The sequence below is a fragment of the Aedes aegypti genome, chromosome 3 (assembly GCF_002204515.2).
Source record: "Aedes aegypti strain LVP_AGWG chromosome 3, AaegL5.0 Primary Assembly, whole genome shotgun sequence".
NCBI lineage: Eukaryota > Metazoa > Arthropoda > Insecta > Diptera > Culicidae > Aedes > Aedes aegypti.
In genome coordinates, this window is record NC_035109.1 from 334,807,570 (window position 1) to 334,830,773 (window position 23,204).

Here is a 23,204-nt window from a genome sequence, read left to right on the forward strand (position 1 = left end):
TAGCGGAGGCGACCATAAGTCGAACTTTTGGGATTGCCCTTCGCGTAGACGAATCGTTAAGGCTCGTACCAGGCAGATGAACGGCAACGTTTTTTTTGTAGCCCAAATTCCCCAGACAGGAGATTCTGTCTCATTTCTATTTCCAAATTCTCATTTTCCAGTTGACGATGGCTTGCTTAAGAATTATATCTTCTTCTTCTTGGCATTTACGTCCTCATTGGGACAGAGCCTGCTTCTCAGCGTAGTATTCTTATGAGCACTTCCACAGTTATTAACTGAGAGCTTTCTTTGCCAAAGTTGCCATTTTTGCATTTGTATATCGTGTGGCAGGTACGATGATACTCTATGCCCTGGGAAGTCAAGGAAATTTTCTTTACGAAAAGATCCTGGACCGACCGGGATTCGAACCCAGACACCTTCAGCATGGCTTTGCTTTGTAGCCGCGGACTCTAACCACTCGGCTAAGGAAGGCCCCTGAAGAATTATATCCACTAGGTAAATTATAACCTTGGTCATTCACAAGATAGTTTTATACCTTCGGGTAGCCGTTCAAATCATTCCATTTCAAATGGATTTACCCAAGGAAACCGTTCTAATAATTTACCTTGGGTTGCCAAAAGAACAAAGAAAAGTATTATGGTATTACAACACATCTATAAAACATGAATCTATGACAAAAGGTCGAAACACAAAAGGTCGAAAGTACAATAAGTCGAAGAACAAAAATAAGGGACAAAAGGTCAAAAATCTATTTTTAAAGAAGGAAAAACTTCCCACCAAGTAAATAATTTCGACCTTTTATCCTTCTAACCTTTTGTCTTACGACTTTCTGTCCTTTCGACCTTTCGTCCATAAACCACAATACATACCGATCGCTCATGAACACACAGTCAGTAGTGGAATAGACACCACAGAAGACACGCACGGATTAGTAGAATAGCAATCTCAATTGTTAATAAATTTAAAAAACTGGCTTTGCTCAGTTGGACAGGATTCAAACATGAATCGAACTTTAAATTCAAGTTACTGGATTGAAACTTTGCAAATATAATTGCAAAACTACTTATTTATTTTTATTTATTTATTTATTTATTTATTTATTTATTTATTTATTTATTTATTTATTTATTTATTTATTTATTTATTTATTTATTTATTTATTTATTTTATTATTTTCATTTATTTATTTATTTATTTATTTATTTATTTATTTATTTATTTATTTATTTATTTATTTATTTATTTATTTATTTATTTATTTATTTATTTATTTATTTATTTATTTATTTATTTATTTATTTATTTATTTATTTATTTATTTATTTATTTATTTATTTGTTTACATTTATTTACATGAACTATGTTTGAACTTTAAACTAATACAACTTGAACTTTTAATTTAATTTAAGAGGAAAATAACCATCATAGTTTTACAAATTTTCAAAACCAGTTTTTTTGCTCAAATTTTAAGCAATATTCAAGAAAATCTATCATTGCATTACACTTGCTATCTGGATTGCAATGATAGATTTTTATGAGGATTTCTTTAAATTTGAACGAAAAAACTGGTTTTTCATTTTTGATGATTGCTGATGATTGAATGATGGATTCTTGAGCCTTAATACAAAATACAGCCAAAATCAAACTCCACGTTATCAAAAACGAGTTTAGCTCTTTGGATCTCTGAAAATCATCATCTATTGCAACACGGATATTGTACCAGACAGTTTCAGTTTTCCCCCTTTAAGGTGAAGATGAATCGAAGAAACAAACATTCGACCAATCGATTAGGTTTTCAGCTTAAACCAAATAAAGTTTGGTTTACCAGATCCGTGCTTTTGAAAATTTGAACTTTGGCTTCGATTCATCTTCACTTTAAATAGTCTTCTTACGTTATAATTGTATCATATCATATGAAAAAAAAATCCTTCCGCCGCAGGCAACTCCAATTTCGTCTCTTCATTATCGGATAATCCCAACAAAATCATCAGAAAATGTACTCAATTCTAGTAAAAAGTCTCCCTCTGATTATGATTTTATAACTGAACAATTGAATCAAATGAATGATGCAATATTCCAAACTACCACAATGACTGAAGCAGTCCATGTTGGTGTAAATTTCACTAATAAAATTGTTTCAATGAAATTTTCAAGTGTTTTACCATTTGCTTTAAGAGATTCCTCTGAGAATTCCAACGGGAATTTCTTCATGATTTATATTAATACTTTTGCAGTGCTTTCTTCAAGAACTTCTCCATAATTTTCACTGAGTTCTTCCTGGGGTTCCCACGAAAAAGCATTTCCGGGATTATAAGTTATTATTCAACATTTTGTTTCCTGCTTCCTGATCTCAAAGTCTCAAATCGGACAACTTTTCAAAGAATCTCTATCAAATTGCTTGAAAGAATCTTTAGAAGAATTCTTATGGGGAATTCTTTAGAAATTCTTTAAAACGTTTTCCAGGAAGATCCTTTATGTACTTATTAGATATAAATTCAAATTTTTGGCCCTAAATATCAACTAGTGGTTTCTTAATAATTTGTTCTGGATTTTCTGGAATAACTGAGCATTTTCAAGATCATTGCAGATGCATTCTTCAAGAATTCTTTCCACAAGTTATTTAGAATGTTCACAACACATGAAGTCTCTATTCAGATTGTTTTAACAATATCTCTCGAAACTTCTTCAATGAATGCTTGAAAAATTCGAAACAAAAATCATCGAGGACTTCCTGCAAAACAAAACATCAAATAATTCTTCCAGTTAAGTACACAGCAAAAAAATCTTAAATTTACTGTCACGTAAACTTTCATGATTGTCATGTGAATCGAATTATCATTTGACATTAAACGATAAATAATGTAAACTGCCTCATTGCATTCAGGAATGCTTGCAAACTTGAGTGAAACTGAAACATTTCATGAGCTTGCATCCAACATTTGCCAATGTTGCATGATTTCTTGCATCTTGAAAGTGAAATTGAAAACAAGATCGCTCAGTTTACATGATTCCACGTTGAATATTCTGCCAAAAATAATGCACATGGATGGATCGACGGCGTGTCATTCCATGTGCATTATTTATGATTGAATTTTCAGTGGGAAAATCATGTAAATCGAGGCGTTTTGCAAGCAACATTCTTTGAGAGAAGGCGTTTCGCGTTCAATATTAAGGAATTTGGTAACAATGTTGTATATAATAGATGTGTTTATAGGTTTTATCATTGAATAATACATGAGAGATGGCTTTACATGATTGAAACTAAGATAACGTTACGTGTAAATCTAAGATTTTTTTGGTGTGTAGATGAAAAAACTGTCAAAGTAGATGAACTGTCAAAGGATACAAACTCTAGTGGAACTAAATGGTATAGTACTAAATTCGGTTTTTTCATCTACTTATAGGTATTCTACCAAACAGTTCGAAGATTCATTATTAATCTTCCAGTTGTTACTCTAAGATTCCTCCTAACAAAAGCAATTAAACAGAATTCGATTGGGAAAATGTTCCTAGCGATTTTTCAGAGAAGTTCTCCGCAAATCTATTTGCTTTTGTTTCACAGAAAATTGTTTCTTCATATTTCTCTAAAAATCAATGATGTTGCTCCCCGCATTTCCTTAGAACTCTTTCGAAAATAATATTTTAAAGTTTCTTCAAAGCCGTTCAAGAAAATTAAAAAAAACTTAATATGCCTATAAAGTTTCTAGCCGAATACGATAAAGTGTACTCTCAAAAACTCTTCCGCGAAAACACTGAAAAATTTCCCAAGCTATTTGTCGAGGGTTTCTTTATAGAGTTATATTGTTGTTTCCCTTGAGATATCGTCCTTGGATTTTTCCCAAAAAAAAAGCACCAGGGATTCATCTAACTATATTCCAAAGATTTTTTTCATTAAATAGCACAAGCTATTTTTCCATGGATTGTTCAAAGTTATTTTTTTTTACAGCAGATTTACTGAGAAGATTTTGCAATTCTTTCTAGAATTTCTCAAAAAATATATTCAGAAATTGCATCAGGTATTAACTCAGGTTTGATAAATGTTTTTTTAGCAACACCTCAATACTTTTTCAATAATCTACAAATCACTACTTATCCGTATCCTATTTATATCATATTCCTAGAGTAACACATACTAACAAGTTTTTGGAAGAACTTTTCAAGAAGTTTGTTAGATAATTTCAGCTCATAAAGAATTCGAAAAAAATAGTAAATCCCTGTCTAAAAATTCGAGAACTCAATGTAGAAATTTCTGAAAATTTTTATCAAAATTCCATTTTTTCTTTATATTCATTAAAGTGTTTATTTTTGAAGTATGATAAAATTTTTGTATGAAGTTCCTCAAGAAAGTGTCGAAATAAGATAAGTTTCTTAAAAATCTTTTTTAGAATTCCTTCCTTGGCTTCTGGATTGCCCAGAACTGGGCCTGAAAGCCTCTAGAAATTCCGCCCTGGAATTGCACAAGAACTCAATCATTATAATGTTTAATGTTTCAAGGATAATCCTTACAAATTTTTTTATACATATTTAATTAAGGTGAAGATGAATCGAAGCCAAACTTCTAATTTTCAAGAGCACGGATCTGGAGAACCAAACATCTGTTTAAGCTGAAAACTTAATCGATTGCTCACCAGTGATTGGATTGGTGACCAATCGATAAGGTTTTCAGCTCAAACGGATGTTCGGTTCTCCAGATCCGTGCTCTTGAAAATTTGAACTTTTGATTCGATTAATCTTCACCTTAAATATCATCCCCTTTCCCCAGTTATTATGTCACATTTTCTCTTCCGTTTCCTTTATCGCTTTATAAATTTCGGAAGCAAAAGCATTACTGGGGATATTCAAACATAGGAGAATTTGTGACGCAATTTGTGATGTATTTTGAAAATATTTTTAAAGAACTTTGGGTAAACTTCGCGAAAGAATATGTAACAATGTATGGTATAACTTTTTAAAGGAATTTGGAGTTTACAGAGGAATTTCTAGTCAAAACTTCAACAAAATATCTCAATGATATTTTATTTTTTTACTTGTTTTGATGATGATGATATAGGCTGCCATCTATTGTAGCAAGGTATCCACCGGTAGCAATGGCCTATTCTAACAAAACAATTTGTTCAAGATTGTATGACTATTCGTATTCAATCATACTCCTGTCTGAAGGGCCAAAAACGAATGGCGGACCCGTAAGCAGAGACACTTACGCGAAACCCGCAAGGAAAAAGAATCTCCTTCCAAAAGTAAGTTCACACGAACAGTCGTACAATCAAGCCCTTGCTTGTCAGAAAGACCCAATAGATGGGAAGAAGAGCCCGCCCTTTTTCCACGAAATGTTAGCGATAGGAAGTTGACAGTTTCACTCTTCCTATCCATCTCGCTTCAATCGGGTGCCCTGATGGTCCCACCCAACCCAAAATGCATATAACATTGGAAATATAATCAAATATCACAAGTCATCATGAAAAGATCTCACCGGTTTTTTTTATCCTTGTAGTATTTTGAAGCTGGTCGTCGCAACGATGTCATCGAACTATTTCACCGTTAGCTATAAAGTATCATTTATGCGAAACTGTTCAAAAACCGAGAAAAAAAAAAACAAACTTCCACTCCTCCGATGAAGCGATACGAAAATCAAATCCACTTGTTGGGCTTCTCAAACTGCACTGCCCGAAAACCGAAAAAAAACTTCCATTCCGACGAACCGAAAGCCAAAAAAAAAAACACTTCTGCTATGCGAAAACTGTACCCGCTTGCTGGGCTTCTCCAAATGAAGATCGAACGGTAGAGTTGCCAAAATCGAACGGGCACTGTATTAAATTTGCAACACTCCAATTGAACACCACTGTACATGCCCAGTTTTCTAATCGTACCGTCATCTTGCTCATACCCGCTTCTCTTTCCCGCTTCCGAAAGATCACTTTAATCAGTTGGTGTGGGTAAGACTCGCAAGCAAAAATTCTCCACACGTTCACCTCTCTCACCACACCACATCCACCCGTCCTACCACTACTACTGAGACCGCGTTCACTCATACACTAATCGCTTCTCCCGCGCATGCTGTCGCCAATCATTTTTTTCACATCAATTACACTTTTTTAAATTCTAAATTATTAACTTTTGATCCATTTTCCAACTGAAATTTAACTTGCACTCGCGACTCTGCTCTTTTCTACGTTCGGATATGTATTTTTCGTCGATTTTACTTTGATATTTCCACATTTTTTCACTATTTGAGTACCACGTTAAAAATGCACAACCTTCCCTCAGCCAGTGCTGCCAGGGTCCTTATTTTTTTTTTTTTTTTTTTTTCTTGTTTTCCTTAGCTAAAACGAAACATTAATATCCTGAAATTCAAATCATAATTTTATATTAATTTAAATTAATTACTGCCTGAAACGTCAGGCATTTATTTTTATTTATTTATTGATCCACCGTCTTCGACAATAAGTCGTACAGACTGTAAAAAAAACTTAAAACTACAATTCTTCAAGTTATCCACAAGATAAGGTTGAGAAGAAACTATGTTTATCGAATTTCAGAACTTTTGACTTGCGAGATTTAGCGTTGTTGAAATGACACGAAATCAACGATAGGAGAAAGAACACAAGCGATATTCCAGCGAAACAGTTTAAACTAACTTATTTCCTGTTTAAGTTACATAATTGTGATTCCCAGTTTTTTTTTTAATTTGGTTAAATTTAGTTTACATTTTATTTGTAGTATTTTCGCTTTTGTTAAAACCTAAAACAAGTTTACAGCTGAAAATGTAAAAAAAAATTGGTTCGGATTGATAAAACTAACAGCTATGAGTAAGGGTATTTTATAATATATTAAACAAGAACGTTGTTATATTAGAGGAATGTATAAATTATCCCCCCCCCGTCACATATCGTCACAAATTCGTGAAGACCCCCCCCCCCCCCCCTAAAATGCTACGTCATTTATGGACGACCCCTAATTGATGTTATTTGTCGAACCGTACAGCTCAGGATAATTATCAAAATTTCAAGTCTGGAAGACTTCCTGAAAGAGCAAGTGTTCCTCAAGGCAGCATTTTGAGACAAATATTATACAATATCAATACATCTGACGTACCTGAGTTTCCTCAGGAATGTCAAAAATCTTTGTTTGTAAATGACACAGGCTTTTCCGGCAACGGACGCCTGCTTATCATCTGCTACAGACAATAATAGAATATTGCAAACAAGTCTGCATATTTTTTCTTCATATTTACGAATATTAAAGGTTTTTCCTTATGCTTCCAAAACTGAACTTATAATATTCACACATAAACGAAAAGTTCTTTGATTGAAACTTTCAAGTAGACATGTTGTCTCGATTAGAGGGGTTCCAATACATTGATCAGATGAAGTTAAGTATCTAGGGCTCATGCTAGATAAAAATTTAACTTCCAAAAATCACAATGAAGGCGTTCAAGGCCATTGAAGCACATGTATAAAATGTATATAGCTTCTCATTAACAGAAAATCGAATCTTTGTCTCAAGATCAACCTAATAATTATGAAGCTCTTTAGTATTTAGTTTAGTATTGTTCCAGTTACATAGTTTCCAATGCTAAATGTAAAATGTTATTATTACTTTTAGACAATAACCTGTTGAAATCTTCTATTGTCACCATTAGTGCGTTATATACTTAGGTTAAGTTAGGGGGTGGGACATTTCGCATAAAGACGTTTGTCATAACGGACATTCGGCATAATCAGAATTATATGCCTTCTTCAAAATACTACCTGTTTTTGTATGGAGCTGTTTTATGCAAAACGTCCATTATGCCAAACGTCCGTAGGCTAAACGCCTTTATGCGGAATGGATCACCCCCATTAAGTTAGGTTAAGTTTTTGAAAGTTTTTTTTCTATTATATTAAAATTCTTAACCGCTACGGCAAATGAAATGTAATATGTTGTTACCAAATTTTAATTGAGGCTTAATTTAGTTTTGCCAAATTATGATAATAGTGTATCTCCCAATCTCCCAAAATTACAGGGTACGTACCTCTGGAGCCATATTTCCTATATCTGATATCTGTTATTGTCTAGATCCAAAATCGAGCGAAAGTTCGCCAAGCTTCATTATTTCGTAATCACTTAATTTAGAATAATGATAATTTTAAAGCAATAAAATCTATCCCGAAAATTCTTGATGCTGAAATTTTCCCAGAACAACCATAAGAGCCAAAAGTAGCTCCCTCCCGAACCAAATAACGCAAATCAAACATCAACCGAGGACAGGGAATTGAATTTCCGCCGTAATTTCACACTTTCATCATCATCATGGCAAGGCCAGTAGTACGAATCGTACCTCGCCGGCGGCGCAATTCCCGGTCTGTGTTTCCCATCTGGCACGAATGTTCCAAATGGTTAGCAATTGATTGACGTGCTTCGGAATCGAATCCTTTGAATGGCAAAGAACCGGCAGAAGATCAGGCCTTGACAAAAAAAGGGGAAATTATCTTGTTTTTTTCCTCCCACGTTACCGAAGTGACGTTGGTTTCTTTGGATCTTGAACGAGAAGTATTGCACCCGGCAGTTTAAATTGTCATCAAATTTTCTTTTCGTTCCATTTTCACCGTTTTCCAGTGGAAAACATGGGACGGGTAGAACGTGTGATGGTACCGAGAGCCAGGTGCAACTCGTGATTGAGTGCCGGGATTTGGAATCGTTGTTCAACGGAACACTTAGAGACAAACAGAGAACCTACAATCATCATCCGTGCCAAAATCAACTCCGAATCATGCCGGAGAGCAAGCACCTTCACAGTGCCGCTTGACTACATAATCGAACCATTTTTGCCATACTCCAGGTCCCAATTGCCACCCCTTTCATATATTGCCGCAAAGTAGACATTCAAATTTGCACGAAATGGAGAGAATATAAAGGATATCTTTTAACCTTCTGTCCGGCCATAAAAAAACAGTTACATAGTCTGTGTCTTGGGGTTTTCTTGTTATTCTTCATCGAGACAGAGTCTGCTTCTCAGCTTAGTGTTCTATGAGCACTTCCTCAGTTATTATGAGAAAACCATTAGAAAACTTTTGGAAACGCTAGAACGTGTTTGAACAAATCAGTTCACTAACAAAATAATGACAGCCCTGTCCTGTCCTTCAAAGTACCCTGAGATCAAACCGCAATTCAGACAAAGGGTTTCAAGGGACCCAGCCCCAAAAACTCACCTGAATCCTTTCCTCCTTTGACGCAGATGCCGAACCCGTGACTGGCGTCGGTTTGCTGGTCACGGGACATGTTCACGGTGCGCGTCGTCAGCTGGTGAATGTTCGGTATGCTTCGATCCCGATCCCGATCTCGATAGATCTGCATTGCATGGTTGGTGGGGAATGCAAAAAAAAAAAAATAGAAAAAATTGAAATATCATTGTTTCAGTTGAGTGAATCACGCCCACCGGCACGATGAGGGGGCGGCTGCTGCAGCAGAAATCGATTGCATTAATTGGCTGTGGGAATTGTTTGACAGCTTTGAGTTGGAAAATCGCGCGGTGATTTGATTTCAGTTTGGCCTTTGCTTGTCGGAGCTAGTCACGTAATAGATTTCGTAAATGGTCGCACCGATGGAGTTCGTGTTCGAAATTTTCGAATTTGTTTCACTTCTAGTCTAATCCTAGTACTCCTCTGCCTGGACTTAAATATCCATCAAGAATTCGCAGAGTAACCCAGGATGATTTCGAGGGCTAATGTGGGTCATTCATTCAAACATTCAATTTAATTGTTAAAAGTTATATATTAAAGCTTTACTTCCGATTAAATTTTCCCATGAATTGTCTCCCGTGTCACCTTAAATCTCAATGCAATACATATTGGAGTGGTTCAAAAAATCGATTTCCACACCGCTCATTCGATTCTAGTTGAAATTCTGAGTGTCCCCCCAAAATTTGAGCTCATTTGGATGAAAACTGAAACTGCACAAGCCCTTCAAAGTTTATATGGGAATTACTATGGGAAATGTAAGCAATCCATTCAATCGGTCATAGTGTTTGCCCTATTGCCCTGTTTGTTCTAATCTCCAAGAGCAGATTAGAACTATGTTGATACTGTGAGATAAAAAAAATCAGCTACAACTTTGCCGAAGATCGTTTTCAAATCAAACGCCCCGATAATTAGTTATTGATTTTTGAATGAGTTGTAAAACTTTGGCTATAATTATTGGGCTGTTCAGCAGGCATCACTGGATATATGCAGTAAAGCATAGTAGCCATGATTTGTGTGTGCTATCTTTCGCGCCAGGTGCAGCAATGTTGCCTGTTCAGAAGTTAAATGAGCACTGCTGAAGAACTTGTGGCTGGATATAAATCAATAACTAATAACTGAGGCATCCGATTTGAAAACGGTCTTCGGCAAAGTTGTAGCTGATGAATGTATCTCACAGTATCAACGTAGTTCTAATCTCCAAGAGCACATGGGCAAACATTATGACCGATTGAATGAATTGGTTGCTTTTCTCATATTGATTCCCATATAAACTTTAAAGGGCTTGTGCAGTCTCAGTTTTCATCCAAATGAGCTCAAATTTTGGCAGGACACTCAGAATTTGGTCTAGAATAGAATAAGCGGTGTGGAGCAAGAACGATTTTTTGAACCACTCTATTGTATAGGCATGAACAATATTTTATTTAAATTTTTGTTGCCAGTCCTGGCAGAGTAAAGCGCTAACCTCATCAAGCGGAGATCAGAACTGAGTCATCATTAGGAGTTGCCAAGAAGAAACATCATGAATATGACAAATATATATTTTGACGTTGGATAACGTCTTACGGCAACATATGGGGGTACAATTCAGAAAAACGAAAAATTGAGCATGTAACGAAAAATGGTCAGGTTTTGACCGCTAATAACTCAGTCATTTCACGATAGATTTTCAATATTTATCCATGAATCGATTGGAAATTTATCTACTCGTCGATTCAAATGGAGGACACTATTGATTATTAGCAACAAGCTATTGAAACATCGTAAAACGTTGACCCCTTTCTTATCTAACCAATCACGTTCAAGCACATTTTTCGGTTCCGCTTCCCACTATAAAAGCGCACCGCACTCTGCTTCTTCCCTCATTCTTCTTTTTGCCGTCAGACTGTGAACACGGTCGGCGAGCAAATTTCGAGAGTTATTCGCGTCCTCAGTTCAGTTTTCAATAGGACGCGAATACAACACGCATTAGAACCGAAGAACCACGCATTTCGGAGCCGCAGCAACTGAAGCCGCTCATTTGAGTGCACCAGCCAGCATAATCGTTTTCGGCCAGAAATCGTCGCTACCAGCCAGTGCTCCGCTGTCATTGCCATGCGGGAAGCTAGCGTGGTCATTCTGGTTCATTAGATCGAGCGGCACAGCCGTCATCATCCGTGTAATATTCCCTAATTTGTACGAGATGGCTGAAGAAAATCGACCAAAGCCGCTTGTTAAAGCGTTCATCGTCATCCGCACCGCAAATCTCATCGGGCGAGGTAGATTGAAACCAGTGCGCCGTCAAAATGTGTCCGTGTTACGCAAATTCAACAATTCAATCGGCCCTTTTGAGAGCCAACAAATGTGTTTTAAAGAGTTATTTGTATAATATTCCCTAATGTGTTTACCAAATACTTGCTATAATCTCTTAATTCATCTCATAGCATCATACAACAATTGATTTATTACCAATGATTGACAATACGGCAATTTGAAGCTGTTTCCGAGGATGCTGCTACAGTGCCGTCGGGTTGCAATAACAGCATAATGCTAATCTGTACATCCCTTACCCAGACATCAGTTTCATATAGCCTATTTCCCAGATAAGAAAACGAAGAATATGAAAGGAGGAGCATCATCTGCTATTGTAAGGGTATAAAGCATCCCTCCTTCGTTGAATTTGGTTTCATTCTGTTTTCGCTTTCGAGCTGGTAAGAGCTCCTTCAAACCTGCTCAGCTCCTCGCTACCAGAGGCAAGCTGTTGTACGAGATGGCTGAAGAAAATCGATCAAAGCCGCTTGTTCAAGCGCACATCGTCATCCGCAACGCAAATCTCATCGGGCGAGGAGGATTGAAACCAGTGCGCCGTCAAAATGTGTCCGTGTTACGCAAATTCAACAATTCAATCGGCCCTTTTGAGAGCCAACAAATGTGTTTTAAAGAGTTGATTGTGTAATATTCCCTAATTTGTTCGAGATGGCTGAAGAAAATCGACCAAAGCCGCTTGTTAAAGCGCACATCGTCATCCGCACCGCAAATCTCATCGGGCGAGGCAGATTGAAACCAGTGCGCCGTCAAAATGTGTCCGTGTTACGCAAATTCAACAATTCAATCAGCCCTTTTGAGAGCCAACAAATGTGTTTTAAAGAGTTATTTGTATAATATTCCCTAATGTGTTTACCACATACTTGCTATAATCTCTTAATTCATCTCATAGCATCGTAAAACAATTGATTTATTACCAATGATTGACAATACGGCAATTTGAAGCTGTTTCCGAGGATGCTGCTACAGTGCCGTCGGGTTGCAATAACAGCATAATTAATCTGTACATCCCTTACCCAGACATTAGTTTCATATAGCCTATTTCCAGATAAGAAAACGAAGAATATGAAAGGAGGAGCATCATCTGCTATTGTAAGGGTATAAAGCATCCCTCCTTCGTTGAATTTGGTTTCATTCTGTTTTCGCTTTCGAGCTGGTAAGAGCTCCTCCAAACCTGCTCAGCTCCTCGCTACCAGAGGCAAGCTGTTGTACGAGATGGCTGAAGAAAATCGACCAAAGCCGCTTGTTGAAGCGCACATCGTCATCCGCACCGCAAATCTCATCGGGCGATGCGTGGACCTAACGTTCACCCGGAATATTTGTTTGGAGAGCAAGATTTACCGCTCAGGCTTCTTTTTCTATCGACCGGTTTTATCGGTGTTGAAGTGTTACCCAACCAACAAACAAACCAAACGGCCACAAAATCAATGAAAAAGAGTTATTTTGAATTAATACATTTGAAAAACAATTCTTCTAAGCTTCTGAATACATGTAAAGTGATTATTTTGTATTAACACAAAATAATAACACACAATGTCTATAATAAATCAGAATTGACATGCAACAAATAGCGTGAAAATTAATTGGATTTTTAGCAAAAGAAATGTTTCATAAGTTTGTGACTGTCTCAAGCCAGCAAATAGAAGAAGCTAACGTTATCCAACGTCAACTTGGCGGTCGTATCTCGGAAACAACCTCTTACTTTTAATTTGCTTCACTATGTCGAGAGAATCGAGTCTATTTTCTTGCTAGATTCAGTTATTGTGCAGTAAATGCAGCCTGGTCAAGTTTCTTCACATTATGAACTAAATGTAATTTATTTGGGTTAAAGATGTCCAATTTTGACTGATGCAAATTTTGAAGTTTTTGCTCCCCTATGCTTAAACGGTGTCAATTATGATGAAAATCATTCTCCAAATATTTGAAGTGATTTGGAAGAAATTTGGATGTGCACAGGCCATTTGAAGTTTATATGGAAATTACTATGGAAAATGCAAACGTTTTGTATTTAGTCCTCTAACTGCTCGTAAAGATTATACATCGAAAAGTGAACAAACTCTACTCATGTGAAATCTTCCCAGCTACAACTTTGCCGAAGTCTAAATCATGCTTAGATGATCATTCAATTACTTTCAGAGCAACACTGCTGTTTTGCTGAAGAACATAGTAGCCTGGATTACTTTGATCTATTCTACTCGCCAGGAGTACCACTGTTGCCTGCCGAGCAGATGGTTAAGCATGCAAAATGCAAACCCAGTTTATGATTAAGAATAGCAATTTATCCCTAAGTCCTATCAAAATGTGGTCTTCAGCAAAGTTGTTGCTGAAAAAATTTCACATGAGCAGAGGTTGTTCACTTTTCTATAAAATATTATGTCGATGAGATTGAGGCCTAAATACAAAAAGTAGGCGTTTTTCATAGTAATCTCCATATAAACTTCAAATGGCTTGTGCACAGTCAAATTTATTTCGAATTATTTCAAACATTGAGAGGATGCTATTTACCATAATAGGGGAAGTGGTGGTAAAATGAACAGGGGTGGTAAAATGAACACCTTGCCTTTCACTAAGAAAAAACAAATTCCGATGAATTTTTATCACGCACGGACGATTTAGAGCATAAATCTGAGTGTTCGAGTTGATACGTAGGTCAATTGAAGTGAAAATATCAACGAAAACTAAGATTTTAGAAAACCATGTTTGAAAATTAGAACTGACGTAACTTTTAGCTCGGAAGACTTGGGGTTTTTCAGTGAGGTGAATATCGTTATGATATGATGTCGAATCTGATTCTTTTAGAATTCTTTTTGAATGGGTTACAATCATTAATTAATGTATTTTCTGTGGGGCAATGCAAATTTTCAGAAATATTTGTTTTGCTCACGTTTTTTGTATGGTGTTCGTTTTACCACCAACCGCTGTTCATTTTACCCACATAGTGCAGGTAAAATGAACATTTGCATCGCTTTTTGATAGCGATGAAAATATGTGAAAATTTAGCTAATTTAGTCTGAATCCATGTCACTGCTATAGATTACATCCCTATTTTTGATGTTGTGCGATAGAACTATACAAATTTCTCGTTTTTCTATCAGAAACCAGATGATTTCCTTAAGGTGTTCATTTTACCACCCCTTCCCCTATACATCGATTAAGCATAGGAGAGCCAACATTTCAAAATTTGCATCACTCTAATGTCCACATATTATTGTATTGTAACAAGGTATTGTAAGCTCTAGTTCCAGCTGAAGCTGATTTGGCAACTTAAAAGTCTCGTAAGTTGATCGATTTATAATACAGTTACTAGTGAATTTATTGCTAACGATTATTAGGTTAGGTTTCACCAGCAGGGTTGGGAAAAAATCTGAAATTCATTCTACAGTAGCCAAACAAAGCCAATCGCAGTCAGCGAAGCCAGTGAAACTCACGTCTACCGCTGCTGTAGGCAAAGGGCCTTGAAAAACGCAAAACACCCGTTGCTAAGGGCAACCCAAAATTACTGTAGAAAAATGTTCTATTTCCCGCTGCATTTCCCGCATTTAAAGCCTTCAATGACACTCACGATTTAGAAAATTCATTCACCCAAAATAGGCTACTTGATGAGATTCACGTTTTCGAACTACTGTACTGGGAAAGTCACGTGATTTTCGCGAAATTCAAGCCTACTACTATTACCATTCCCAGCACTGTTCACCAGTAACGCCTGAGCCCTACCCGGAACAAAGACAAATTAAAGACCTCCATGTCCCTTGCAGTTGCCCAAAATTTTATGGCTCATAAGGTAATCTAGAATGCCGTGAAAAGTGTACTGCGATCTGTCAAACTTGGGTACCTTTTGCACTACCGAGGGACCAAATGCAGTACTAGAAGTGGTACTCAATCTGAGCCCGAGTGCGACGGACCTGCCCGGAACCTGAGAGAGACTCGCGAAAAGGAAAAATATCAACGTCATATGCAGCCCAGATTCCCCTCTCACGAAACGTCAAATGCAGCCCACCGGTTTTATGGCTGAAAAAGTGAAAAGTATTGTGTTCAAAGTAAACTGTTATTAGAAACCTCAGTCGGAGGAGCAGTTTTTTCCAAAGTTGCTGATAAATTTAAGCAGAAGATTAATTATTTCTAATGTCTGCTTCGTTTGCTGGCATGAAATTTCACTCAAACGGCTATTTATGATTCGATGTGATGCAAACTCAATCATTTTTGCTGAGAGGTTCATGTGAGAGTTTGAACAGCATGCGAATAATTGGTATAAACACAAAATGGAATAAGAAAAAAACTCAGCAATCACAGAAAAAGAAGACCGTCTTCGCGAGTCTCGTCTCAGCCCGGAACTAATCATATTTGTTGGATTACGCTGTTATAGAAAGTAAGGCTACCAATTTGTAAGTGAATTGAATTCTAAATATGAATATCTACTTAATACATCAATCAAAAATTTAAGGCCCAACTGAACTCAGTGCGTTTTCTGTAAAGAGGTACGAATTCGAAATCTAACAAGCTTAAAGAATTTGCCTATTACACCGGAAGACAGGTTGCTAGAAACGGATCTATCTATACGATTGCAAACTCTGCCGGAGGTCAAACAATGTGGACGATATGGTATTTTAATAAAGACAATTTACACCGTCTTCAGCCAAAGGCTGCACAGATTGAACAATCACTTGCATTAGACAACGGACAACATGGAACACCCAGTGGCCAAGTGATGAATTTTTCGTTTGAAGTTTCCACCGGGTGCCTACAGCGACTACTGTTGTAAGTTCTACTATCTTTTGCCAACCTCTGTTGACTAAACAGGCACGAGCAAGCCTACAATGGCTGCAGGAGCATCGGGCATTCCTGGAGCGACGAATCGGCGGAGTACCGATAAGAAGGCTGATACGGAGAGATCCGTGATCCACTCAATGTGAACAGCTCTTGTAGCGAAACAAACGAAGATGCTGATGTAGGTCTTGGTTGGTGCTCGATGGGCGACTTGATAAACACAGGCCCGTAATAATCGACGCCGGAGGTGGCAAAGGGACATGCCGGAGTGACACGAGATTTCGGAAGATCTGCTGAACTCTGCTGAATGATTATGGGTTTGTTCCGGAAGCACTTGACAAAACGGTGATACGTACGACGAACAAGATTCCTTCTCCGATGACCCATTATTTCTGGCGCATTGTTGCCAACATACAGCGCATTGTTGCCAGCGGTAAAGCGAGCAGCAGAACCTTGTGGTAGTGTTTGTGCGAGCATTTGTGCCAAGGGATGTTTTGCAAATAGAACGATTGGATGCTCGATGCTTTCCGGCTTTTCGGCATTCGAAAAGCGTCCACCGACACAGAGGATTCCGTCCTCGTGGACTTCAGCGAATTCTTGCCAGCAGTTAGCTCTTCCAAGTAGAGTTGTGATTGGACAAGACGAACTAGTGCACGATCGGCGACTTCAAGGTCAGCTGTCGATAGAATGCTTGACTTGATTGATGTTCGTGCTTGATTGATGTACTTCAGACAGTACGCTACAACATTGCGGAGTTTGGTGCAGGACAAATAACGTGTGAACAGCTGATCCGGTTGTTGAACTTCGGGGCGATGATCTTGGTGAGTGTTATCTCCACCATCCGTTTTGGTTGATAAGATCCGTGGGTAACAGACCACAGGACAGTTCGTCAGCTGGGTTTTCTATTCCTGGTACGAGGTACCAAGAAAAAACATCGGTGAAAGATTGGATGGTGGAAACACGATTTGCAAAAAATGTTTTCCATTGGCTTGGCAGAGATTTCAACCATCCGATGACGGTGGTGGAGTCGGTCCAGAAAAATTCTTCTGCTAGAATTTTGATCGACTGCTGTACTTTGCGATACAACTTCGAAGATAGCATGGCGGCGCAGAGTTCGCTATGGTGTGCTTCGTTGCGAGTGGAGCCACCTTTGTCTTCGATGTCAGCAGTTTCAATGTCTGCTTTTAACGTACAGACATAACAGCAAGCTCCATACGCTACTACGGAGATGTAAATGTTGCTTGGTTTTAGAAGCATCAGGCAGTGATACAGAGCGGGGAATTTCGATTGCACCGAAAATCGGGAGTGTTGGATGAAACTGCTTAAATTCATCTTATCTTCGTTCTTTAGGTTCTATTAGCGTTGCATGAATAGCTATGCCGTAGCTATTGCGCCGAGAAGATCGAAGGTCTTGGCGATGGATGAGATAACTTTCCTCTTCGTGAAAATGGCTGCCGGTAGTGGAAGGTCGGCGTTGAACCGTAACATATCGGTCCTTGTATCCCACACTAGTCCAAGGGTTTGATATCAACTGGTTATCTTACAGATCATACACGGGCTTGATCGCCAAGTCTTCTGGTGGAATGTCGGCTAACGCTTCAGGAACATTGGAAGCCTACTTCTTCAAAGGAAAACCGGCCGATGCCAGCATTGCGGATAGTTGACGACGTTTCTCCAAAGCAGACTTCAGGATGTCCCCTCCTGTTAAGACGTCATCCACGTAGAAATCCTCGACGACAGCTTCCTCTAGGTAGTTATGTCCTTCGTTCTTCGCTCGTTGCTGTAGTGATGCCAGGAAAGGGGCTGAGGCTGTCCCATAAGTAACTTGAGTAGTTCGTAGGTATCGAAAGGATCCGACGGTCGTCGGCGAAACAACACTTGGAGAAATCGTTGAGCGTGCCCGGAATGTGGAAGTTCAGATCGTCGGCCAATGGAACGTTTGGCATGTTCCATGCCGGAGTGTGGATAGTAATGGTTGGAAGCTGTGCCGTAGGCTTTTTCATTGCTAGAAATTCGAGTGTGGTGGAAAATGGGTTCGTTTTAAACTTCATTGTATCTGGTACTTCACTTTCTTAACGGATTCTCCTAGACCGGAGACATCTATGGTAGCTCGACGGATGCCAAGATCGTTCGCTATTTTTTCATGATGTATATTTAACGTATTTCCCAACAGGTCCCTGCCATGGTCGTATTTCCCTGCCGCGAAGGTCGACGTAATTCCCTACCGGTAACAGGTATTTCCCTGCTGCGGTGGTCAACAATGAGAAGTGAAGCCATTTCCAATAGAACCGTGATGTATTTAGAATGGATATGCTGACTTCCGTTGGATTTGCTTATCCTGACGTCCCGGCAATCGCTGTTGCGGATGGATTCGGTTGATGTGTAGACGGATTCGACGGCTTCTCAGAACTGGCCAGCCACCTTGTTGATAGTCGGTTGGGAACGTTGTTGCAGATCGCTGGCAACGGCTGTTCCGAGAAACCCGATCAGCTTGGCGTACGTAACTTCATCTTGCAGTGGGTCCTTTCCCAGGCATAAAGTGTTGCAGAGTCGAGTTTTTTGGTGAACATTAAGATGGGTGGAGTATCCCAGTGGTCGACAGTGGCTAGAGCTTTCACGTGTCACTGAAAGTGTTGAGCTTCTGTGCACGCTCCTTTCTCATCCCCGGTAGATCGAACAGGCCTCGGAACAGTTCTTTCTTCAGGAACCGCTTGTTGCCATACCGTTTCATCAACGCAAACCAGCTCTTCACCGTTTAGATGCAGTGTTCCGTTCGCGCCTTAATACTTCGCCGTCGAAGCGCGTTGTTTTCCAACCTCGGGCTCGGGTCAAGTTGCTGCCCTCCGCCCGCCTGGTATTATACTATAGCGAATCGATTGATGATCGCTTTGAGTATAACTGTCATCAACGCGCCAGTTCACGGTGCCTAAAACTTTAGGACTACAAAACGTCGGGTCGATAATCGATTCTGCATCTTTTCTGCGAAAGGTACTCACTGTACCCACATTTGCCAGGTCTACATTTAATGCGGCCAGGGATTCCAACAATAGGGAAAGTGTACCAGTTATGGCCATAGTGGTTCCCTATTTGGCCATATGGGAAATTTTGTCAACTTTCACATTTTAAATCTTTTTGAATGTTTTAACATCAAGATATATATAAAATCTAATTTCTACAACACACAAAAATTTTCAAAATTTGAAGGGATTAAAGTAATCACGTATGGCGAAATAGGGAACCACTATGTCCATAACTGGTACACCTACCCTAGTAGGCCTCCTTGGTTTGTGCAGCGGCTACCCCACTCCACTACCAATGGACCTATGCACGGGTTCATTATTTGACGTTTTAGCGGTGCCGTGTTATTTATGGGACCATGGCAACCAGTGAATTCGGCACCGCTCAAACGTCAAATCAGTGAACTCGTGCATTGGTCCATGCATTAACCTTCCTAATGCATTAAGAAAAAGTTACACATTATGCATTAAGGGTCAAAAATGACCCATGACTTTGAAACGCTCTCAAAAATCCATTTTTGAACCGATTTTCGTTCTTTTAGCTTTATATGAAAGATATGGAACTCAAGAATGGAACCCTGGAAATTGTTTATCAGTATGGCCATTCTGGGCACAAGGGCACAAGGGAAACTGGAACCTGTTTCAGAAGGAGCTGGCGTATATCATATTCAGCAGTTCATACACATGTATTAACGACGGTTCAAATTTCATCGTTTTTCATTCCGATTTACAAGAGCACCAAGAGGACCAACATTTAGATTTGGACGGTATTTCGGAGTATTCCGGAACCGGTTCCGCTAGGGTGTGATGTGGACATTTTCAGACCATCATATAGTACCATCATGCGACGGCTCAAAATACATGATTTTTCATCCAGATGTAAATGGACACCATGCCATATACCTGGCGTTACGCACCTAGTGGAACAGAGCCTGCTTTTCAGCATTTATGAACGAAGAGGTTTGCCATCTGACTATTTTTGCCTATGTATATATGCCAAGGCATGATGATATTGTATACCTGTGAAGTCGAAAAAATTTCCAACCCGAAAGGATCCTCGACTGGTGGGAATCGAACCCATGCCCATTAATTTTATCTGACTGAAAAGCTGCGCGTTTACCGCTGAGGCTATATGGGTCTTTTAAACATAAAAATATCATACTTGAATTTTATTTCCGTTATTACCAAATTAGTAAAAAAAGTAATATAAGGAATCGAAATCATTCGACATAATTCTAACTTATAACTTTTGACATCAATCGCAATTTTGAGACCTGCTCAAATAGGGCACCAGACATCCTTTTAGGAAAACCTTCAGATATTTCTTCAAGAATTACTCTCTATATATCTCCAGAGGTTCTTCCAGAGAATTCTCCAGGAATAATTTCGAAAATTCCTTCACGAATAATCTCTACCGTAATTCTTACAGCAATTTCTTCACTAGGGCTTTTGCCAGAGATTGCTCCAGGAAGAAATATAATTTTCCACAATACATTTTAGACCAGTTTTGATAGGGCTCTTTATAGGCTGAATATCTTAGCAATTCCTCCTGGAGTTTCTCCAGAGATTCGATAAGCAATTCGTCCTAGAATTCCTGCAAACAATGTTTACAGGCATTTAATTTGGTTACCGGCATATCGGTCTATTTTACTTGAAGAAAGAGGGAGCATGGAGAAGAAAGCAATGAATACTAGATGGATAGGTACCGTAAGGGAACGGCGAGAGAAATTGGATTAGATGTTGAAGAAGGCATACCATATAGAACAATATTACTTGAAACGTCCTTCTTTTTGGCTAACGTCCCCTATGGGAACGGCTTGGCGTGTTGTTCGAATAACACTACCAAGACAGCCAAGACATTTACGTGATTCCTTAAGAGATTTCGCAAGGAGTTTCTGCAAGAATGTCTCTAGTGATTACTAAAGTATATTTTTTACTGGGATTCTTCCAGGAGTTTCTCCCCTCCAAGATCTGTTCCAGGAATTCTTTCAGGAAAGCTGTGGAATTTCTCCAGATAATTTTTGAGTGATTTTTTCTGGTATTCTTTCAGAGATTCTTCTAGAAAATCAAGGATTCTTGCAGAGAATCTTCAAGGCAACACTTTTTTTTATGAAGGGATTGTTAGAGTATGTTAATGTTCATATCTTCAAGGTTTCCCCCATGAATTTCTCTAAGAGTTACACTAGGACATTTTTATCTAGTGATTTCTTCAGAATTTTCTCTGATGATTCCTCCACGGAAACATACAAAGATATCTCCAAGTAGCCCTCTCACGATGCTTCCAGGAATTATTCCGAAAATGTCTTCTTGGATTCCTCCCGAAATTACTCCAGGGATTCTACCAGGAATTTTTACAGGTGTTTCTCAACTTACAAATTCCTCAAGAATTTCTTGGAGGAATTCTCCCAGAGTTACCACAAGGAAAATCGCGACATGAATTATTTTAATAATTTCTCCAGACTGACTGGGACTCGTTCTGAACCACCAATAGGGATTCCTCTAAGAGTTCTTCTTGAAATTCCTTCAGTGATTCTCCTATGAATTCCTGCAAGAATTAAGTCATACATTATGCTAAGAACTACTTCAGGGATTATTTTACGAAAATATCTACAAATATTCCTACAGTAAATGCTTTACATTGATTTTTTTGTTAAATCTCTTCATGGTATCATGGATTTCTCTAGTAAAACCTCTACAGCGATTCCTGCAGGGATTTCTCCAGCTTTTTCATCAGGAATATCACAAAGGATTTCTTAAAAAAAAAATCCTCATGATTTCCTCTAGAAATTGTCCAAGGTAGACAATCAACTGCACATTTTAATGAAATATGCTTTTCGTCTACGCAGTCTTTATCATAAAAAAAAGCCGGTAAAAAAATAAACAGCGGAGCCAAAAAGCATATTTTATGTTCCAGGGATTTTTTCATGAATTCCTCTAGAGCATTTTTCTAAGAATCCCTAGATTGGCTCTTGCAAGAATTACTTCAGACATTCTTCCAGGAATTCACCCGGGGATTCTTCAAGGGATTAATCTATTTTTTTTTGTAGAATTACAACGCATTTATCCGCATCGACCAAGGAGTGTGGGTTTGATTCCCGCTTCAGATAGGAAAACTTTTTGTCAGGAACGTGTTTCGATTGTGAAATTGGGCGTTGCATGCTAATCCGTGGTCTAGTGTGGTGCTTCTTTCAAAAGACAAAAGGTCCACTGGTAGCATTTACGTGAAAGTGTTTTTTTAAGGTTTCTCCAGGGATTGCTCTAGGAATCTTTTCAGGACCTCATCTATTTTCTTTCAAACATCTTCTTGAGAAAAGGAGTCCCTAGAGCAATCTTTAAAAAAAATCGCAGATTAAATTCAGGATGAATTATTATTCATTTTGATGAAATCTCTGGAGGAATTCATGGGTAAATCTATGTAGGAATTTATAGAGGATTCTCGAAGAATTGCCCGGAGGAGCTTTTGGAGACCCAGAACGAGTCTCTAAAGAAATCTGAAGATTACCTGAAAAAATCCTTAGAAGAATTCATGTAGCGAATTCCTGGATGCATGCCTGAGGGAATTCCTAAAGTAAACTTTTAAGGAATCCCTAAAGGAATTCAAGAAGTTATTTATTGTAGAATCCCTAGATGAATTTCTCCAGGAGAATTTCGAGAGCGATCCCAGGAATAATTCGTAGAAGAATCTCGAGAAGACTACCCGAGAATATTCTGGAGAAACAAATGGAGAAATATCAAGAAATCGTTGTATTGTAACTTGGAGGAAGCCTTAAAGACATCACTGCATAAATCCTTGTAGAAATATTCCTGGAGGAATGGTAAGAAGAGTCCCCGACCAGATAGAAGAAACAAGATTATAACAGTTTTGCTCTTAAATGATTTTATTATAAGACCAGTTGATATAAAA

The 23,204-nt window shown here is 38.4% G+C and overlaps 1 protein-coding gene across 6 annotated transcripts in view; it reads right to left on the reverse strand.

Moving 5' to 3' along the window:
* The window catches only part of LOC5567198 (whirlin), a 506,699-nt gene that overhangs the window by 249,511 nt on the left and 233,984 nt on the right, over positions 1-23,204 (reverse strand). For all 6 annotated transcript variants that reach the window (XM_021854220.1, XM_021854219.1, XM_021854221.1 and 3 more), the window contains exon 5: positions 9,189-9,327. In XM_021854220.1, coding sequence (XP_021709912.1) covers positions 9,189-9,327 — 139 coding nt within the window. The remainder of the gene's footprint in view (positions 1-9,188; positions 9,328-23,204) is intronic.